This window comes from Asterias rubens, chromosome 4 (genome assembly GCF_902459465.1).
Source record: "Asterias rubens chromosome 4, eAstRub1.3, whole genome shotgun sequence".
Lineage (NCBI taxonomy): Eukaryota > Metazoa > Echinodermata > Asteroidea > Forcipulatida > Asteriidae > Asterias > Asterias rubens.
In genome coordinates, this window is record NC_047065.1 from 9,971,407 (window position 1) to 9,989,196 (window position 17,790).

At 39.3% G+C, this 17,790-nt stretch overlaps 2 protein-coding genes across 2 annotated transcripts; both read right to left on the reverse strand.

The window, feature by feature from the left end:
* Positions 1–581: 581 nt before the first annotated feature.
* LOC117289764 (ER membrane protein complex subunit 8-like) lies at positions 582–9,078 on the reverse strand. The gene is made up of 5 exons (XM_033771029.1): positions 8,833–9,078; positions 4,381–4,457; positions 3,073–3,142; positions 2,133–2,227; positions 582–1,021 (listed from the first exon to the last, which is right to left on the reverse strand). The coding sequence occupies exons 1-5, from the start codon at positions 9,034–9,036 to the stop codon at positions 868–870; spliced, it is 600 nt and encodes a 199-aa protein (XP_033626920.1). The 5' UTR covers positions 9,037–9,078; the 3' UTR covers positions 582–867.
* Positions 9,079–11,255: 2,177 nt separating this feature from the next.
* On the reverse strand, positions 11,256–17,394 carry LOC117288915. The gene is made up of 8 exons (XM_033769788.1): positions 17,291–17,394; positions 16,758–16,920; positions 16,331–16,514; positions 15,428–15,692; positions 14,777–14,963; positions 13,274–13,448; positions 12,002–12,274; positions 11,256–11,689 (listed from the first exon to the last, which is right to left on the reverse strand). The coding sequence occupies exons 1-8, from the start codon at positions 17,392–17,394 to the stop codon at positions 11,256–11,258; spliced, it is 1,785 nt and encodes a 594-aa protein (XP_033625679.1).
* Positions 17,395–17,790: the final 396 nt, after the last annotated feature.

Consider the following 17,790-nt stretch of genomic DNA (forward strand, 5'->3'; position numbering starts at 1 on the left):
ATTATAGATTTCAAGCAGCTTTTGGAAACAGTATCCAAAGCACTAGAGAAGTAGACCAATGAGCAGGATTTCTTTATTTGTGGAACAAAAATATTGTCTGATTTTCTTCACTAGGCCGACATAAAAAGTCTGAATAAAGCCACAAGTCTGAACAATCTCATCCCTGTCAGCTCAACCCCCGATGATATAATCAACTACAATATTGCACAGACATCATTTTTTTAAAGGGTATCATCTGTGGAAGGTGTATCTGTTATGTGGGACTAAGCCTATCATATTACACTATTGTCTTTAAACATCAATTTTAAAATGGTTCAATTGGAATTCAGATGAATGTATGTGCTGCTATCCAGCCTCAAACACAAAACCTTCACAGTGAAGACTTGATACATGTTTCCCAAACATCCTGATCCTGGTTAACAAAATCCCAACCTATCAAGCTAAAATCAGTCTAGCTTAGTTTAGCTGAGTTTGTCTTGCCAATTGATATGGGGGTGTCGTGGCCGAATAGATAAGAGCATTAAACTCAAGCTCTGGTGTTTCTGTTCAGCAGAGTGTGGGTTCAAATCCAAGTCGGGACACACTTGTGTCCTTGAGCAAGACACTTTAACCATAAGCTTCTCTCCACCCCGAGATAAATGGGTACCTGTGAGACTGAGATCAGAGTTGGTTCTTGCGATTGATTAGCTCAGTGTGCTACATTTGGCGGCACAGCCTGTAAACTCCCCAGTTTTAAGGACCAGTGACCAGGGGTTATAATGTTGAAACGCCTTGAGCGTCACTGCGTGACAGACCTGAGTAATAAGCAACCACTATTGTTATTATTATTTTAATTTGATATGTAAATCCTTGATTGATTACTGGAGACTACGTACATGTATTTAGATGGCTATTGAGTTCCGGATTCAACCATTCCTTAGTTATATCATCTAAATGGCTGTCAAAGTCGATTAAATCCTGGTACACTTTGTCCTTGAGGAGGTCCCCTGCAATCGTCAGACAATTATCACTCAGCAGAGGTCTGTACAAACATCAAAAACAACATTTTAAAACATTAAAACCCTACATCCAATAATGTACTGTGTATAGGCATCACACAGGCTACCCAGTCGCGATTTGGGCACAATACAGCAATTTGGACTACCTGTAATGCTATGCAGTGGTTTAGTGGTATCTTCTGCAAGGGAGATAATAATTTCATATTATGCTATCTTGACTTAAGAACATAGAATAACCTTGCACTCTTTCTGAAACCAATGCTATAAAGGGCCAGTCACACAGGCCCCGATATTAACGAGAACGAAAACAAGAACAATAAAAATGCACGCCCTCGATTGGTTGAATAAGTGTGGTGTGGGCGTATTCTGCGTGGAGCAATTCAACCAATCAAATGCTTGCATTTTTATTGTTCTCGTTTTTTTCTTGTTATCAGGCCTGTGTGACCGGGCCTTAATAGTCCATAATGCCAAACTAAGACATGTCTTAGGAATAGCATGGAACTATTGACTTCTTTTGGTAATTGACTCATTCAGAGTCTCAGCTTCACAATAGTGCACTGCAACATGACATTAAATTGTCTAATGGTCTAATATTATCAACTGGAAGCAATGGTAACCAAGTTTGGCATTCAATTGATGCAATTATTACAATTTGCACATTCCCATGTAAAATGAGATCAGGCTTTTTGGCATTATGTTGGGCTACAATATTGAAAGTAAATGTCATTATCCGTTGCATTGACGTGACTCTGCTTCATGACTCAAGTCATTCAAACAGGTTGAATTTGATCATTAATTAGCTTAGTTCGCTGAAACAATTTCTACCAAGGTTTGTAACATGGGAACATGATTTCATTTCATTTATAAATTCTGATGTGGAGCCAAGAACCCCATAAAGAGAAGACGAAGAAAGAAGTTACAGTTTTTGATTTTAGATAGGGACTGAAACAAAGTCCACATAGTGCTGGGATTAGGGTCCTAGAGGTGGAAGGCGAAGTAAGATACCAATATATCAAACCAACTGCACAATCATTGATCAATATGCACATCAGGTCTCTGACGTGGAAAAGTGTATGGCCTTATTGTGGAGTCAAGAGTGACTACACAAACTATCAACTCTGAAGTGTAACTTACGAATTGGATGACTTCAATTTCCATTTGTTGTCTTGTACAGTGTAGTGTTTAAGAACACACTGGTCACAATCAATAATCATCTTAGTGTTGTCAATCTGCAAACCAATAAAGTCACAAAGGGCAATCATTTCAAACAGATCAAGGCCCAATTTCATGGCTCTGCTTACCACAGAATTCTGCTCTTACGGAACCCTTGTAGCACACAATTCTATGATATGTAAGCGCAGAAATCCGTGGTAAACAGAGCCATGAAATTGGGCCCAGTTTAGCTCTCCAGCAGAATATTGCTCAAGACAATTGCTGAAGTGATATCGAGTTCACATTATTCACAGATGTATTAAATGAATGGCATTATGCTTGAAAAATTACCGATGTGGTATGGAGACCACACCAGCTCTTTTTAAAGTAAACACTCTCTCAAACTGGATCTAAGATGTGGTTGTACCCACAAGTTGACTATTTCTTTAGTTATTTCTTGTTTTCTACACCATGAAAAGCTTCAAACACCACTTAGTGGTACAGGTTGAGTAGGGACCAGCCACAACCTTCATATCTTCAGACGCACATACTTGCCTACTTTGATTTGCCTTTTATTTATTGGTGATGTGTGACGCTCCTAAATTTGAGGCGAAGCTTCCCACCGCTGTTTCAAATAGAATCAATCCCGCTCCTTAATCTCAACATTATTTAGGGTCATACTAATTTTAAGAATTTTCAGAGTTGACAAGTTTCAGTGCCAGTTGGGTTTATTTAACAAATGATCTCTGTTAGTGTTAAACAAATACTGAATGCATTTCCTTCATGCATTGTTGCAGAACATAATCACGTGGTGAAATCTGGCTTTTCCATTTCACTCACCTTCGCCTATTGAAATGGAATGCATGTAGTCCTATTTCACTGTGTGATTACATTCTACTACAATGTGTGAAAATACACTTACCATAAATAAGCATGCTTCATTGCAGTTGTCATATACTTTATCAGCTATCTTCAGAGCTATTGGACTTGGGCTATTAATAGACAAATATACAACCATAACAATCAATCTGTTAATGATACACACTAGCAATGCATATACAATTCTGTATACAATCAAAGGTACACATTGAGGTCAATCTAAGACAACTGAATAAATTACGATCCTGTAAGCTACAGTAGTAGTCCAAGTCTATTTTCTTTACCATCTGCCCTGGTAATAGTTAAAAGCAGGACAGTTCTTTTCAGAACTGAGAAGTCTCCCGAACCCACGATTATCTACTCCGCGGCAATAGAATTATAGCAAGACAGTTCTCTAAGAACAAACTTTACCTGGCAAGTAGATACACACATGGTAATACTGCAAACCAAATCAATGAGATTCACCATAACCTGTGCTACAATTCACAAAGAGCTTAAGACTGATCTTTTAAAAGACGTAAATCACTCTTAATTGCTAAGCAAAGGGTAATGTCTCAATACTAATCACTGTGGTGTCTTTGATGACACTTCAGAAGATGAATCTTGGTATTTATGAAATCAAGCCCGACCAGGAATACCTCTTGGTTGTTGGTTGTAAAGGATACAACCAAACCTTTTTCAATCCATCAAAAAGAAACCCATACTCTGTCTAAATCTCCAGAGTCCAATTCACAAGGCCTGTCGGCACAAGTTGGGCCCAGCTCATTGGGAAACACATCATCAAATGACAAAGTGCTGTAAGCAGCTTCAAGGGTAGACTGGGCCCCTGTCTTTATCCGCAAGGATAAAGACAGGTACCTGCTACAACGATCCAGTGATTCCATTGGATACAATGATATGAAATGTGCGGCGACTTGAGCTTTCCATAGGTGGCCAAACCGTACACTCCTTTCATGTCCGCCATAGAATTTAACTATGTATCTCTATGTGAAATGAATATAGGTCAAAGTAGGTGAAAGTACACGGCGGTCTAGAGGCAGGTCTCTGGTGTTACTCACGAGCATGGAAGGGTGACGTCAGATGTTCAGGCTACTTCAAGGGGATCCAGCTATAATGACCTTATGTTATCAGAGACTTACATGATTGATTTAATATAATATGTGCACAAATCATGCATAAACATTACTTCTGATAGCTGTGATCTATGAGTTTGACCATGTTACATCTTTGTAGAACTAGAATTGCCAAAAGTACCGAAATGTCATCACATGAATTAAAAGCAGCCAATATTCAAACAACTCTTAGCCATCACAAGACTAACAAGAAAGAACAAGATTAAAATCTGACTTACTTAGAGTCTTTAAGATGCTCATTTGCATGATAATAACCAGCTATTACCAAACCATTTGCTTGACAATGTGAATCAATCTGAAAGTAAAATAGAGTAGAGTTTATCATCAAAATAAAAATGTACAATTTAAAGTATGTCATTCATTCTCTTCTATTCTAACACAGCGAGGGCTTGCTTGAACTGTAGCTCAAATGATTGACACAAATATGATAATAAAACCCCAAGTTTCTTACTGTTATTGTAAATATAGGCAAGGGAGAATGGGAGATGTACTATTAATGTGTTCACACTACAGAGCTGATCATATCAATTATTGTTGATGTAATTAATCTTTGTAAACTGTAGTCAAGCTGGTCAGATGAAGGCCCAATGGACCAATTGAACTTCAAGAAGAGGGCAAGGTAATTTGTCCTTGAATCGATTAAAGAAATAATTAAATGGTGTTTGAAGCTTTGCATGGTGTGGAGAATAAGAGCAACTATAAATATAAATATGAATAGTAAACTTGCGGGTACAACCATGGGTAAAGTCTCTTTTGAAGGAGTGGTGGCTCTGAGTTTTTACCCATGGTTGTACCCCCAAGTTTACTATTAATATAATATTTATATTTATAGCTGCTCTTAAAGAAATACTTATTTAATAAATAACACTTCTAAATGGTACCAAGTCAATGTAGAGGCATGTATAGTTTCTAGAAGTAGGATTGAGGTAGCCATTGGTCCAATCCACTCCGTACCTTTGGCCCCAGCCCCCAGTACCAATTGATATAAATTTATTTCGCTTTTTTTTTTTGCAACTATCTGCATCATGAGACTTATCGATCTAATGCTACTAATGTTGTAGATAGCCCTACACCTGGATTTGAAAACATCACAAGTTTGGGGTAAAAAAAATTTTAAAAATCTCAACGATCTTGAAAACTTGCTCATTTTTTAAGTGCGCTTCGTTCTTATAATCAAGTCGGGCTCCCTCAACCACATTAAATTTTTTGTTGACAACTTGCTCATTCTCGAAGCTCGCATACAGATTGTCATATTAAGTCTGGCTCCTTCAATTGTAGCAATTGATCGATCGTATCGATAAAAAATTGCAGACAAAAAGCGAAAAAAATTGATCAATGGTTCTGGGGCCAGGGTAGCCCCTAGCCCTGGTAGGACGTCAGTCAGTTGCATGCAACGGAGGAGTCCAACCTGGGCTAGGTAGCCCCACTTGTGTGGCCAAGGCTAGCCTTGGGCTTGGCCACACAAGTGGGGCTAGGGCCAGGGTAGCCCACCTTGTTGAGCTGTAAATGGCTCCGCTTTTAACATCGGTCTCATCACTGTCACCATTACAGTGATGAGACCGATGTTAAAAGCGGAGCCATTTACAGCTCAACAAGGTGGGCTAGGGCCAGGGACATCAGTGGTACACAGACTACAATGCTGGTTTCGCTGTCGGGAGACCGAGGGTTACATTATCGTAACTAGGACACAGAGTGGATTTGACCAATTTATTGGGCTAGTACAGTAGGATGGATCCAAGGCAGTATCATTTCATAATCGTACTTTCCGTTTCCAGCCACCACATTATTTTTAGAAAAAGAAATGAATAGGCCTAGCCTTGCTCAAGGCAGTCGAATTATTCACTCCGAAAAAAGACCGCCGCTGTATAAAAACCCACCCGTATTCACTGTGCGTAACATCGCACGACACGATGACCCCGTACACTATCCGCATGCGGAGGCCGTCAGGCCGACAGCCTTGTAGGGTCTGTGTTGAAGCCACCGACCTCATTACTAAAATAAGCGAAGAGTTCCCACGGTCAGCTCATTACCATAATGCCCGCGAAAGACGAGACATGTCTACATCACACACCACCACCACGGACGCTCAGCGAGCATGATAGGCGTGCGTGATTGGACGTCAAAATGAATAATTCATTGGAAAAGTTTCCGTATGGCGCCACCACTTTTTCATTCGATATGAAATAATATAGTATCTAATTTACCTCAATGAGATATCCCTTTTTGTAAAAATGAGTGAAAAAGTGGTGGCGCCATACGGAAACTTTTCCAATTCATTTGCCTCACATCCTGTGTTGTCTGATAGGTCTGACGAAAGATATACATATTCATGGGCTGCATACTAGCATATCCGAGAGCCCCCCAAATTTTTTCCACTTGTGGAAATTTTTCAATACAACACATTAAACCCGAAAGTTACAGACCCGACAAGGCTGTCGGCCTGACGGCCTCCGCATGCGGTTAGTGGTACGAGTGCGGATGACTTGTGTGCACAGTATTCGTACGATGCGACAGTGTGTATACGGGTGGGTCATGCTGTGTGATCGCACGCACCACGCACAGGGTATACGGGTGGGTTTACAGCGGCGTCTTTTCGGAGCGAATAATGCGACTGCCTCGAGCAAGGCTAGAATAGGTAGGGAGGCCAGTGAAACGACTGTTTTCAGATTTATATCTGTAAGCGTGTAAAAAACAAAATTTATAATCAGCGTTTGTTGACCTTTTCATTCATCAAAAGTAGGAATTTAAACAATATTTCAGTAGATGAAAGATTGATCTTTTCATTTGTGTTATTTTTTGTCCCAATGGGTATGGTTTATGAGATGAATTATTTCAAGAAAATCCCGCTTAATCAGCGCTGACTTACCGACGCGTCAACTCTTGGGCGCGGCCATCTTGATTTCTGGTCCTAATGCCAACTCGCGTTTTAGGCTAGATCTCGCGAGATTTAGGGGGGTTTGCATAGATGATGTCATCATTTTGTAGAAGAAAGCAAGCTCTTTCGTTTGATGTGTGACATGCCAACTTTCGCGAATGTGGTGACTCCTTAACAAGACTGTTTGCAAGAGGCCAAAAAAGGTACAGTTTTCTACCATGTTTTTTACTTAAAGAACTCCAAAATACACACATCAGGAGTCGATGAAACTTATATGAAACTATGTTTTTCTGAACACTTATACATTCACCAATAAAGGATACATTTTTTTATTTTTTTTAACGAAGGCGCAAAATGGGCGCATGGGCGATTTTAATGGGGAGGTCTAAAGGCCGGTTTATAGTCGGTCGCGCGATGGTCGCGCGACGGAAATCTTGCGCGCAATCCTAAGACTGAGGCCTAAAAACCGTGTCTTTTTATGATCGCGCGTCCAGATTTCCGACGCCCGACCATCGCGCGACCGACTATAACTCGGCCTTAATGGCAAACGCCAAAAACATCGTTGCAGTTGTGAGTGGAATTTTATTCAGGCTTTGTTGACAACAGTCAACACAGTGCATGTGTTGTAAGGCCTATACTTTTTGTTTACATTGTTTATACCACAATTTCTTTACCATTTAATGACATTGTTGATGATAAACATTTAAATTTAATTCAATAATAAATAAAACAAACTTCAATTTTTCTTATTTATAATTTGTTTTATTTATTTTCTCTAGACTAGAAGAGGATGAATTTGCTTCCCATCTATGGTTTATGATGAACTTTTTCAAGGGCCCTGACAAATCAAGTACAATTAATAATTACCTTTTTTGTACAATTAATATGCAGATATACAGATATTTCGGAGTCAGATATATCAGATGAGGAGCAAGACTCCATGTGGCTAGCATATATATATTGACGAAAATAAAGGCTGGTACAATGTAAGCACACATTCTTGTTTAACAAAATTGTTAAAATAACAATTTTGTTAATAGGTCCCTGGATATCCATCTTGGTTCAACATCAAATATGACGAAGATGAGCAGCTGTACACATACCAATTAATGGAAGATTACAGAAAAGGAGACCTCCAAATTATTTTTTAAGGTAATTTAGTTCATGTATGATGAATTTGAAGTTATTTTTGTTATGGCCACCCAACATACAATTTTGTGATTTTGGATTTGCGTCAGTAAAATCTTACAGACAGAAAACGCCTATTTTTGAACTTTAAATTACCATAACTTCTCTATACTTTCAGCTATGAAGCTGATTTTTACACCATTGCATTTCTCTTTAAATTCTCTTTTCAATGGTACTAAACTTGTGGGGTTCCTTTAAAAAAAAACATGAAAAGTGCCGGCCTCCCTACTTACAGACAGAAAACGCCTATTTTTGAACTTTAAATTACCATAACTTCTCTATACTTTCAGCTATGAAGCTGATTTTTACACCATTGAATTTCTCTTTAAATTCTCTTTACAATGGTACCAAACTTGTGGGGTTCGTAAAAAAAAACATGAAAAGTGCCGGCCTCCCTAGAATAGGCCTAGCTAGGGCTAATTAGAAATATGAGTAAACTAGATACTATTTTATTTCATTGACAATGACATAACGAATTACAAAAAATATGGCAAGATACTGAAACCTTTCCTTTAATCAGAACGTAGAAATTAATAACGTTTCTAAAGTGTCGAAAATAGGTAACTTTACATCGTTCACAACATGATGCCATTCACAATCACATTACCTGTAGAAGAGATACCTCCAACATGGGAACTAAACCCAACGATAAATGAAACAGTGGTACACAGTCTACAAATCGAAGGATTTTATTTTCTTTCAGTTTCCTCTTTTCTGCAAGGAGTACACCATTCACGGAGGCATGTGGATATTTTGCAGCATGCATTATAAGCTTGCAATAAGCACGATTTGATAGCGTTGTTTCTGCCATTTTGTTGAAAAAAAAACAATGAAGAGCTTCTGCTGCATAGTGCTCCTGTCGCCAAAGGAGGGCGTGCTTTATATTGCACCACATATCACACACAGCATAGACCTTTTCGCAAATACCGGGGCGCGCGCAAAGCTTGGAATTAGGTGCATTGTGGTCTAGCTGGTATCCAAATTTGATCCATATATATCCCACAATGCACCTCATTCAACAGTCTGCGCTTGCGCATTGGTATTTGCGATAAGGTCTATGCACACACAACAGTCACTGTTCTAGATTTGGATCGCTCTGCATTTTCTCCCTTCAGTTTTCTCTCCTCCATGTTATAATACATTTCCAAAAAGTTGGGCGAAACAATTTAAAATTTAACTTCATAATCTTAATTTTCAAAATGTAATGCACAAAATGAATTTTCACTTCGTGTCAGCATGGTGCCAGAAAGTCCCAAATCTTGCCCAATAATTTAATTATTGTGTGATTCACCGCAATGCTATATTGAACAGAGCAAAACTCCTTTTAGAAAGGTTTCAATGGAATCCCTTATGCTATTTACCGAATGCATTAGGTCTACAAAAAAAATATGCAAATATGACACAACTTTGTCAATCAATTTGTTATATCAACCATCATTGCAAATTAATAACATCGACTAAACCCGGAGGTCAACAGGTTCTCATCCGGGATTATGTCGGAAAATTAAGCTTTATCTTCATTAAACCTGGGCTTTTAATTAATCCAGTTGACTTTTTTGAAAAGATTTTTTTGTTTAAAAAATGTTGGCTCTTGAAAACATCTTGTGCCCCCCCCCAATTAAAAATGGGGAATCACCCAAGTGTCTTCCCTTGGAGGGGAGTAATACGGACAGTTATCCAGGAGTTATTTCAATTAACGTATTTCACACTTTTGTGTACGTGTGTATTTGGACAAAAATAAAAGAAGAAGAATAATTGTACGATGTTTTCCAATGAGTTGATCGACACATAACTGAACATTGCATCTGAACATGATCAAGCCCGGGGTTTTGGTGTAATTGGAGTTAATAAATTGCTTTCAATATAACTTTCCAAAAGGGCTGAACTGAAAGGTACATAGTGTATTCGCGAGAAAATGACTTTGGATCACTAATCAAATTAATGTTAATGACGTCAGCAGTTGAGTGTCAACTATAGAGCATGGCTCTATGCCACCAACGTACGTCGTTAAGGTTGAGTTTTGATCGATTATTATTATTTTGATCAATTATTATTGCGAACTATTATATGAGGTAAAACAATTCAAGCAAGTTACTATTGCAAGTTAATGTTTGTAACTTCATGGGACAATAATTTTTTTTTTACGTGCTTTCCCGTCACATGGTAACTTAAAACATTGCGATTTTACTGTTTGTAAGTTAAAAACTTTCTTTCAATGTCAATTTCTATTACAAGTGAAACATGATCAAGACACGTGTATTCCAAGGGATAAAACATAATGATTTGCACTTAAATACTTTAGATAGACATTACAAAAAAAGATCTTATGTGCAAAATTCGTTAATACCATAACCTTTTGTTTATTTGAAAAAGACATGAAAGTAGAGAGAGGGTGCAGTTTAGGAGGAGTTTTTCTGGAGTTTTCATACGTTTATAACGTGTTCCGTTTAATGTTTCATTAATGTCAGTATGTCAATATTGTATGATCATCCATTGGCAAGAAATTGAGTATAATAATTATGGGCCTAAACAAATAATACGAAAGCACTTCTGTAATAGGAACAAAAGGTATTTTGAAAACTAAAAAACATGCACCAAGGCGTCTTAAAGGGAAGGTACACTATAAAGACCAGTGTTCTCACTTGGTGTATCCCAACATAAGCATAAAATAACAAACTTGTGAATTGAGCTCAATATTGGTCATCGGAGTTGGGAGAAAAACACCCTTGTTGGACGAGTTTGTGTGCTTTCAGATAGGAATAAAAGACTTCTATATAGCTAGAAGTCTTTTTATTATTTTAGACGGTTGTATGTTTAAATAAAATAATGGAAACCGTTACTTTCCTTTTAACTGTAAAAACTTTATGCCAGGTTAGATGAAGTCTGTAATCCAATTCGTTTGAATTGTATTGAAATTAATAAATTAATAAAAATTAATAAATTACTAAAACTTCATTTACCGGGTATAAATGTTTGACATGCTCTTGGTGATAATAGCCTACTTTTTTAATATAGTGAGACCTTTTGATTTTATATTTTTTCATTTCCAATTCCAAATACATATTGACTGATGTTCTTTATCTGTTGGTGGGGGTGTGCATCAACTTCTAATCCTGCCTCACGGCACATTTGTTCCAATGTCTCTACATTACTGGTAGAGAGTCTGAGGTATTGACACATTAGGGCATCCAAGGGGTTGAATTTAGTCGGCGCATGTCGTAGGAGAATGGGAAACTCTCGGGCTAATAGCTCCACTGCAAGACGCTTGCGTTCAGCGACCGTCACTGAGCCGACCCTTGGCTCAAGGTGGTGGTGAGTTGGGTGGTGGTGAGTTGGGTAGTGGTGAGTTGGGTGATGGTGCGATGAATAGCGATGATGGTGATGACTAGATTGATGAGCACCAATGTCAGCTACAGTACGATTGTTAACATGTGGATGGTGGTAACTCTCTTGATGTTCAGCCGCTGTGTGACGAGATATAAAACAAAGCAAGTGACAAAGGATGCACAAGTCCCCCTTTTAATGCAATCACCGTCACTAGTTCCCATTTACTCAAATGAGAAGCTATCCCCGGTCCCTTCATTCCCTGGGGGCATTTATCGTTACCTAAAAATATGTGGTGACATTTTGAAGGAACATTCCTCTCCTGATGAAAGGCGTGGTTAAGAAGGAGGAGGTAGCCCTCCTGTTGGATAGACACGTTGAGAGGGATATCGGGTCAAACACTTGATTTTACTGCTCATTATGAGCAATATACCCACTGTATATTATCATACCTAACTCGACGCTGCTTGTTCGATGACTTTTTCCACTCCTATTAGAAACAGCAACCCCGTTGATGTTCAACCCTTTTCCATGGCTTTTGACTGCATGTTTGGCAAGAGGTTCGTTTTCGAGTGCAGACGTGTTATGTTCCTTGGTGTGACCCTGCGTCTTTGAATCCGCAGATTGTTGAACACCTTCGGGTGCAGATTCCACCAAGTTTCCCATAGTTAAGGAAGGGGTGTCTGATGACGTCACTGCGACCAATCCAATGGATTTGGTCTTATCTGATACCGGTATTTCAGATTGACGAAAATAAATTAGTATTTTTGTTTTACAATGCTACCAATATTTAGATAAGTTCCCTTATAATTTTGATCATTATTGCTTTGCAAAATGAGATGTCACAACAAAGAAAACTATGCTGATAGTGAAAGCTGATTTAGTGATAAGGTTGTTGAAATCGTGGGTATGTGTTATTTTGTACATTTCAAGCTACAGCTTCTCAACAAAACAGAGGCACAAGGCAAACTTGTGAAGGTCTGTTTTGATGTCATTATGTCCTATGCTAAACGAAAATGGTCACCCCTCCTTTCTGATGGATGGGACGCCATGCATCAACAACGCTCGACGATCATTTTTTTGTTTAACATAATTATCGTTAAAAGCAGTGGACACTATTGGTAATTGCTCAAAATAATTATTAGCATAAAACCTTACTTTGTAACAAGTAATGGGGAGAGGATGACGGTATAAAACATTGTGAGAAACGGCTCCCTCTGAAGTGCCATAGTTTTCGAGAAAGAAGTAATTTTCCACGAATTTGATTTCGAGACCTCAGATTTAGAACTTGAGGTCTCGAAATCAACCATCTAAACGCACACAACTTCGTGTGACACGGGTGTTTTTTTCTTTCATTATTATCTCACAAGTTCGATGACCGATTGAGCTCAAATTTTCACAGGTTTGTTATTTTATGCATGTTAAGATACACCAAGTGAGAAGACTGGTCTTTGACAAATACCAATAGTGTCCACTGCCTTTAACAAAAAGAAACCCCCACTGTTGGATTTTGTTCAAAATAATATGATTTACGCCAAACGTCCTTGGACAATGGATATCGAATATTTGCCAGTGAAGTGTCTCTCAACTGTTTTGGGGGATTCGGACCCGTTTTCTCGCAGCTTCCAGGATAGTGTGTGACGCCAGAATAGTGTGTTTCTGGCCAGGATCTCTATAACACACACTGTGGGGACACCAAAGGACTAATGTACTACCGAACGTACCACTATTTTCTTTACGCTGCTGTCGTTCAGCGAGCGGGGCATGGTGCGCAGTCACGTCAATGTCCTCAACTCTTGTCTTGTCCCTTTTCACATCTTGCTCCCCAGTACCTTCATAAATGTTACCACTCACTGCCCGGCTCCCATCCTTGTCAGTGTGGTCACGGGACTCCCTTTCCTGGATGATCAATGAAGAAGCTTGTTTCAGTGTGGTATCAAAACAAAATTCGCGAATCGTGTGGAGTTTATACAAATTCACAAAGCGATACTATTTAAAATCACCTGGAAATATAATGTTTTCTTCTTCAAACATTAGAGTATATGTTTCTGAACAATAAAATAATTATTTTTAACGATTTATATGTTTAAAAATAAATAAAGGTGACCGGGGTGACTCTACGTGTCCCCTTTTGTGACGTCAATCGAGGCAGACTTTGCCTCGATCGAACATCGAACACGTGCAAGTATACATTCAAGTCCTAGTCGTGAGTTTGTACGTTTCGAAAAGGTCGTTTTCTTGCATTTTACCGGCAATGTCGACCAGGTGTATTGCTGCTGCATGCAGAAAAACAACTAAAGATGGGGTCAGTTTGCAATGTGGTCCGGTCCGACGTCTTTTCCAGCGCTGGCAGAAAACACTTCGAGCAGTCGTGCTTCGAGAACCCGGAATACCCTTTACACATTTTAACATGAAGAGAAAAGTTCTTTTCTAAAATATGACGCCATTCCAACAATTTGTCCAGCTAGTTGGGGAAGTCTGAGAAGGTACCTGAAAGACGTAACGAACCTAAAGGAGCATTTGCCTAACGTGAAAAAAATCAGGCTGTTTCAACTTCGAGGGCATGTTTTTAGCTTGCGCGAAGCGTCACTATCTTGACGCGCCTCGATTGACGTCACGAACAACCTCCTCTCGGGTCGGGCTTAATTTGTAAATGTCATGAAAATTATTTTTTTGGACACTATTGGTAATTGTCAAAGACTAGTCTTCACGGTTGGTGTATCTCAACATATGCATAAATAATAAACCTGTGAAAATTTGAGCTCAATCGGTCATCGAACTTGCGAGATAATATGAAAGAAAAAAACAGCCTTGTCAAACGAAGTTGTGTGCGCTTAGATGGTTGATTTCGAGACCTCAAGTTCTAAACCTGAGGTCTCGAAATCAAATTCGTGGAAAATTACTTCTTTCTCGAAAACTATGGCACTTCAGAGGGAGCCGTTTCTCACAATGTTTTATACCATCAACCTCTCCCCATTACTCTTCACCAAGAAAGGTTTTATGCTAATAAATATTTTGAGTAATTACCAATAGTGTCCACTGCCTTTAATGTTTATTCATATTCCACTCATCAAAACACATATGTTTTATTTTAGTGACAACAACTTTATTTTCACAAAATACCACTTCCAGGTGACTTAAAGTTTTCTTACAGTGAAAAAAAGAAACCCCCTTTTAAATTATTGTTTAACCGTGTCGGTTCAATCACTTGCTGCAAATAATGATACCTTTGGATGTCGATGCGGTTTTCTACGTTGGCCATTTTCTAAGCGATCCTGACTTGACTCATAATCTAGAAGAGTAATGTATCTCGTCAGGCTTTCCAAGCTTCCTGCATTACGTATATCATCCAGTGGATGAACGCTTGATGTGTGATGATGATGATGATGAGGATGGTGAGGCTCGTACAGTTTACTGTAAGTATCAAACATTCAATGTTCAATTGTGTACTAACTGACCGTGGATTTCCATGCAGCCTAATATGCAACGAACGAACCGAAACAGTATGAAATTCAAGAATAACAACGCATGAGTGTAATTTAGCCGAGTCATACTTAGCAAGTTACAAAATTGATGGACACGCAGCAGGTCGGACGTTTAAAAGTAGGAGATATTGAGTGCGTTCGTTTAGCTTCCCTGGGTCTACCCCGCGGTGCTCACTGAGGTGAGCCCCTGACAAGAGCTAAACGAACGAACACTCACCACTCTCGTGGATCGTAGTGACGTCGTTTACCTCGGGCCAGCCCCCAAGTGACCCACTCCTTAAGCAGGGCACTGGGGGCTGACCTGCAGCTGGGTGAGCCCCTGGAATGACGTCAAAAGCTATTCGAACGCACCGGGGAATACCGGGATGACCCAGGCGTTGACGAATGTCCTACCCTTTATTGTAGTGCTTAGGTTTCTTGAGTTGGTGAGCATGTTCCTTTACTGAGTGTCCATACCCAGCAGGCTGTACAATCACGTTGAGGTTGGATGAATTGGAGCCAACCCAAGGTACATCTGTTGGTGGCTGGTACCCATGTTTGGCATGTCCATGCCGGGGCGCTGGTGGATGAGGGAAATAATCAGCAGGTCTGTGATGCACTACCGGGCCGTAATGGTGGCTAACGTCTTCAATAAAAGGAACGTGATGTCTGCTTTTACCTGTGGATACGAGTTCATTTACGAAAAAGTTAAATTACTTTTGAGTTTACAAGTTACTCGGCCAAATTAGTTTTAACAACAACGCCAGTTTATGAAACTGCCCCAAAATAAAGTAAAAATTGATATAGATAAAAGTTACTTGCGGGTGTATGCATAGAGAAGGAATACTCGATCTCCCTTTTTTTATTCCACACTACAAAACCAGTTTGTGTGGTAAAAAGGGAGGACACTTTTATAAAACCAGTATACCAGTTCAATGTAAAAGTGTGGAAAAAGGGATATCGAGAAGATACGAACATTAGACGAAAACAAAAAATCAGTTTCTCTAAAATACTCAATTAATAATTTAGAAATGTTGCTGTTTTTTGTTCGTTCACTGAACAGAAACTGTTGAAAGCTATAGGCGTTACGTGCTTGATATCGTTGTGATGAGAGGTTCGTTCCAAAGAGGCTCACGGTAAAGAGTGATGTAGAGGGCGCCCGATATCAACTTATTGCTGAGGGTGATCATCGCTATTATTAGGCTTCCTGTACACTTTAACACAATATGAAAGATAGGCTACGCCTGGAAACTTGTTCGGCGCACCGCGCAAATTATATTAGACAAACACCAGACAAACATCCGTTGTAAAACCCACCATTTGCCTTGCTTTCAACATGCCTGGTACCCGTTGTGTTGTGGACATCCTCGCTATGATAGGCATGCCTAACGTCGTGATATGAATTCCTGTCATCGTACGTCTGATGGTGAGCGAACTGGTGATGTTTTGGGTGCTCTAAGTATCTGACGGATCCGTGTCTTGAAGAAATCGAGCTCACAATCTTAAACAAATAAAGTGACAAGAAGGTGTTCTTCATTCTCAAAACACATTTATAGGGATATAACTAAGTCTTAGTGGGGGTTTTTCTGGGTGAATATGAATTTGCTGGAAACACATGATCACACCCAAGGATTCAATGTCATTTCAGGAAAATATTTAGCGCGTGTTAATTCAAGTGAATCCCTGTTCACCAATAGCCCATTTGATAAAGTGATGACCATGTGTTATTAAAGACAGACAATACCTTTTCACTAGATCCTTGTCCGACTCTAGAACCTGAATGTATGTAGTTCATCTCAGAATGACGACGCTCCTTTTCCTTGTGAAGTTTCCAGAGTTGTTTAAGAAGATCCTTTTCCTCTTGTCTGTGTATATTAGCCTGGACGTGACGAGCATTCTCCAATGATCTTGAGGATGTATAGCATATCGATTATAAGAAACGTGGGCCTTCTTAACAACAATAAAGCAAGTATAGTATTGTAATTATGACCAATCAAGAACCCTTGGCCTAACGTCCTCACTTAAGGATCCTGCCGAGTAATCAACGTAAACGTAAATGTAATGTTATAACGCCGTTCTCAAGATGTATGTCCAATCCGTAAGGCTTGTATTACGGTGTGTAGTCATACACCGTTAGTTTTTCAGGAGTGGGTCAATACGTAGGCGGTGGGCCTATTCATTAATTGTGCCTCAGAGTGAAACATCATTTACAACTATTTCAAAACAAATTGCGAAAAAAACTTAATGTTCATGCTGTGTGTCAAAATTCAAACTTACTTCGTCAAAAACCTCATTTCGGCAACTTCTTTCTTGTTGTGGACATTGGTTGCATGAACGATGTCCGCATCCATTGTGGGATCATGCTCGTTGGCAGGCTCCATTCTGTCATCAGAAACCCGCTTTTGCTAAGTGTAGAGCATTCTGAGTGATGGATATACACTCTCTTTTATCCCCAAAACAGACGATAATTTCGGAGTCAAGAAGTAGGCCCTACAGCTGTCGTGACGATTTAAAAGAAAACCCACTCGAGTATGCCATGCAGCGCGTTTTACTTGTTGATTTCCCTTGCTTGGAGATTTCCTCAAACGTCAAGTAAAAATTGTAACTGGGTTATAATATTGTGACGAAATAATAATACGCGCATAGAATATTACTCCATGATGTCACAAACTAATGTCCATACGGCGGAGCTAACATTATTTTGTTTATGGTCGTCATGCACAGCGCGCCTCTTGCATTAATAGTAGGCTTACGTCACAATTGTTTCAAAACGAGGC

What these genes read in the sequence shown, in the direction of transcription:
- LOC117289764 (XM_033771029.1), bottom strand. Translation starts at nt 9,036, where the DNA reads ATGGCAGAAACAACGCTATCAAATCGTGCTTATTGCAAGCTTATAATG. An exon ending in TGGAGGTATCTCTTCTACAG is followed by an intron (nt 4,458 to 8,832) that starts GTAATGTGATTG and finishes TTTTACTTTCAG; the next exon opens with ATTGATTCACATTGTCAAGC. An exon ending in ATGAAGCATGCTTATTTATG is followed by an intron (nt 2,228 to 3,072) that starts GTAAGTGTATTT and finishes ATTGGTTTGCAG; the next exon opens with ATTGACAACACTAAGATGAT.
- LOC117288915 (XM_033769788.1), bottom strand. Translation starts at nt 17,394, where the DNA reads ATGGAGCCTGCCAACGAGCATGATCCCACAATGGATGCGGACATCGTT. An exon ending in CCTAAGCACTACAATAAAGG is followed by an intron (nt 14,964 to 15,427) that starts GTAGGACATTCG and finishes TGATACTTACAG; the next exon opens with TAAACTGTACGAGCCTCACC. An exon ending in AACCGCATCGACATCCAAAG is followed by an intron (nt 13,449 to 14,776) that starts GTATCATTATTT and finishes TTGATCATCCAG; the next exon opens with GAAAGGGAGTCCCGTGACCA.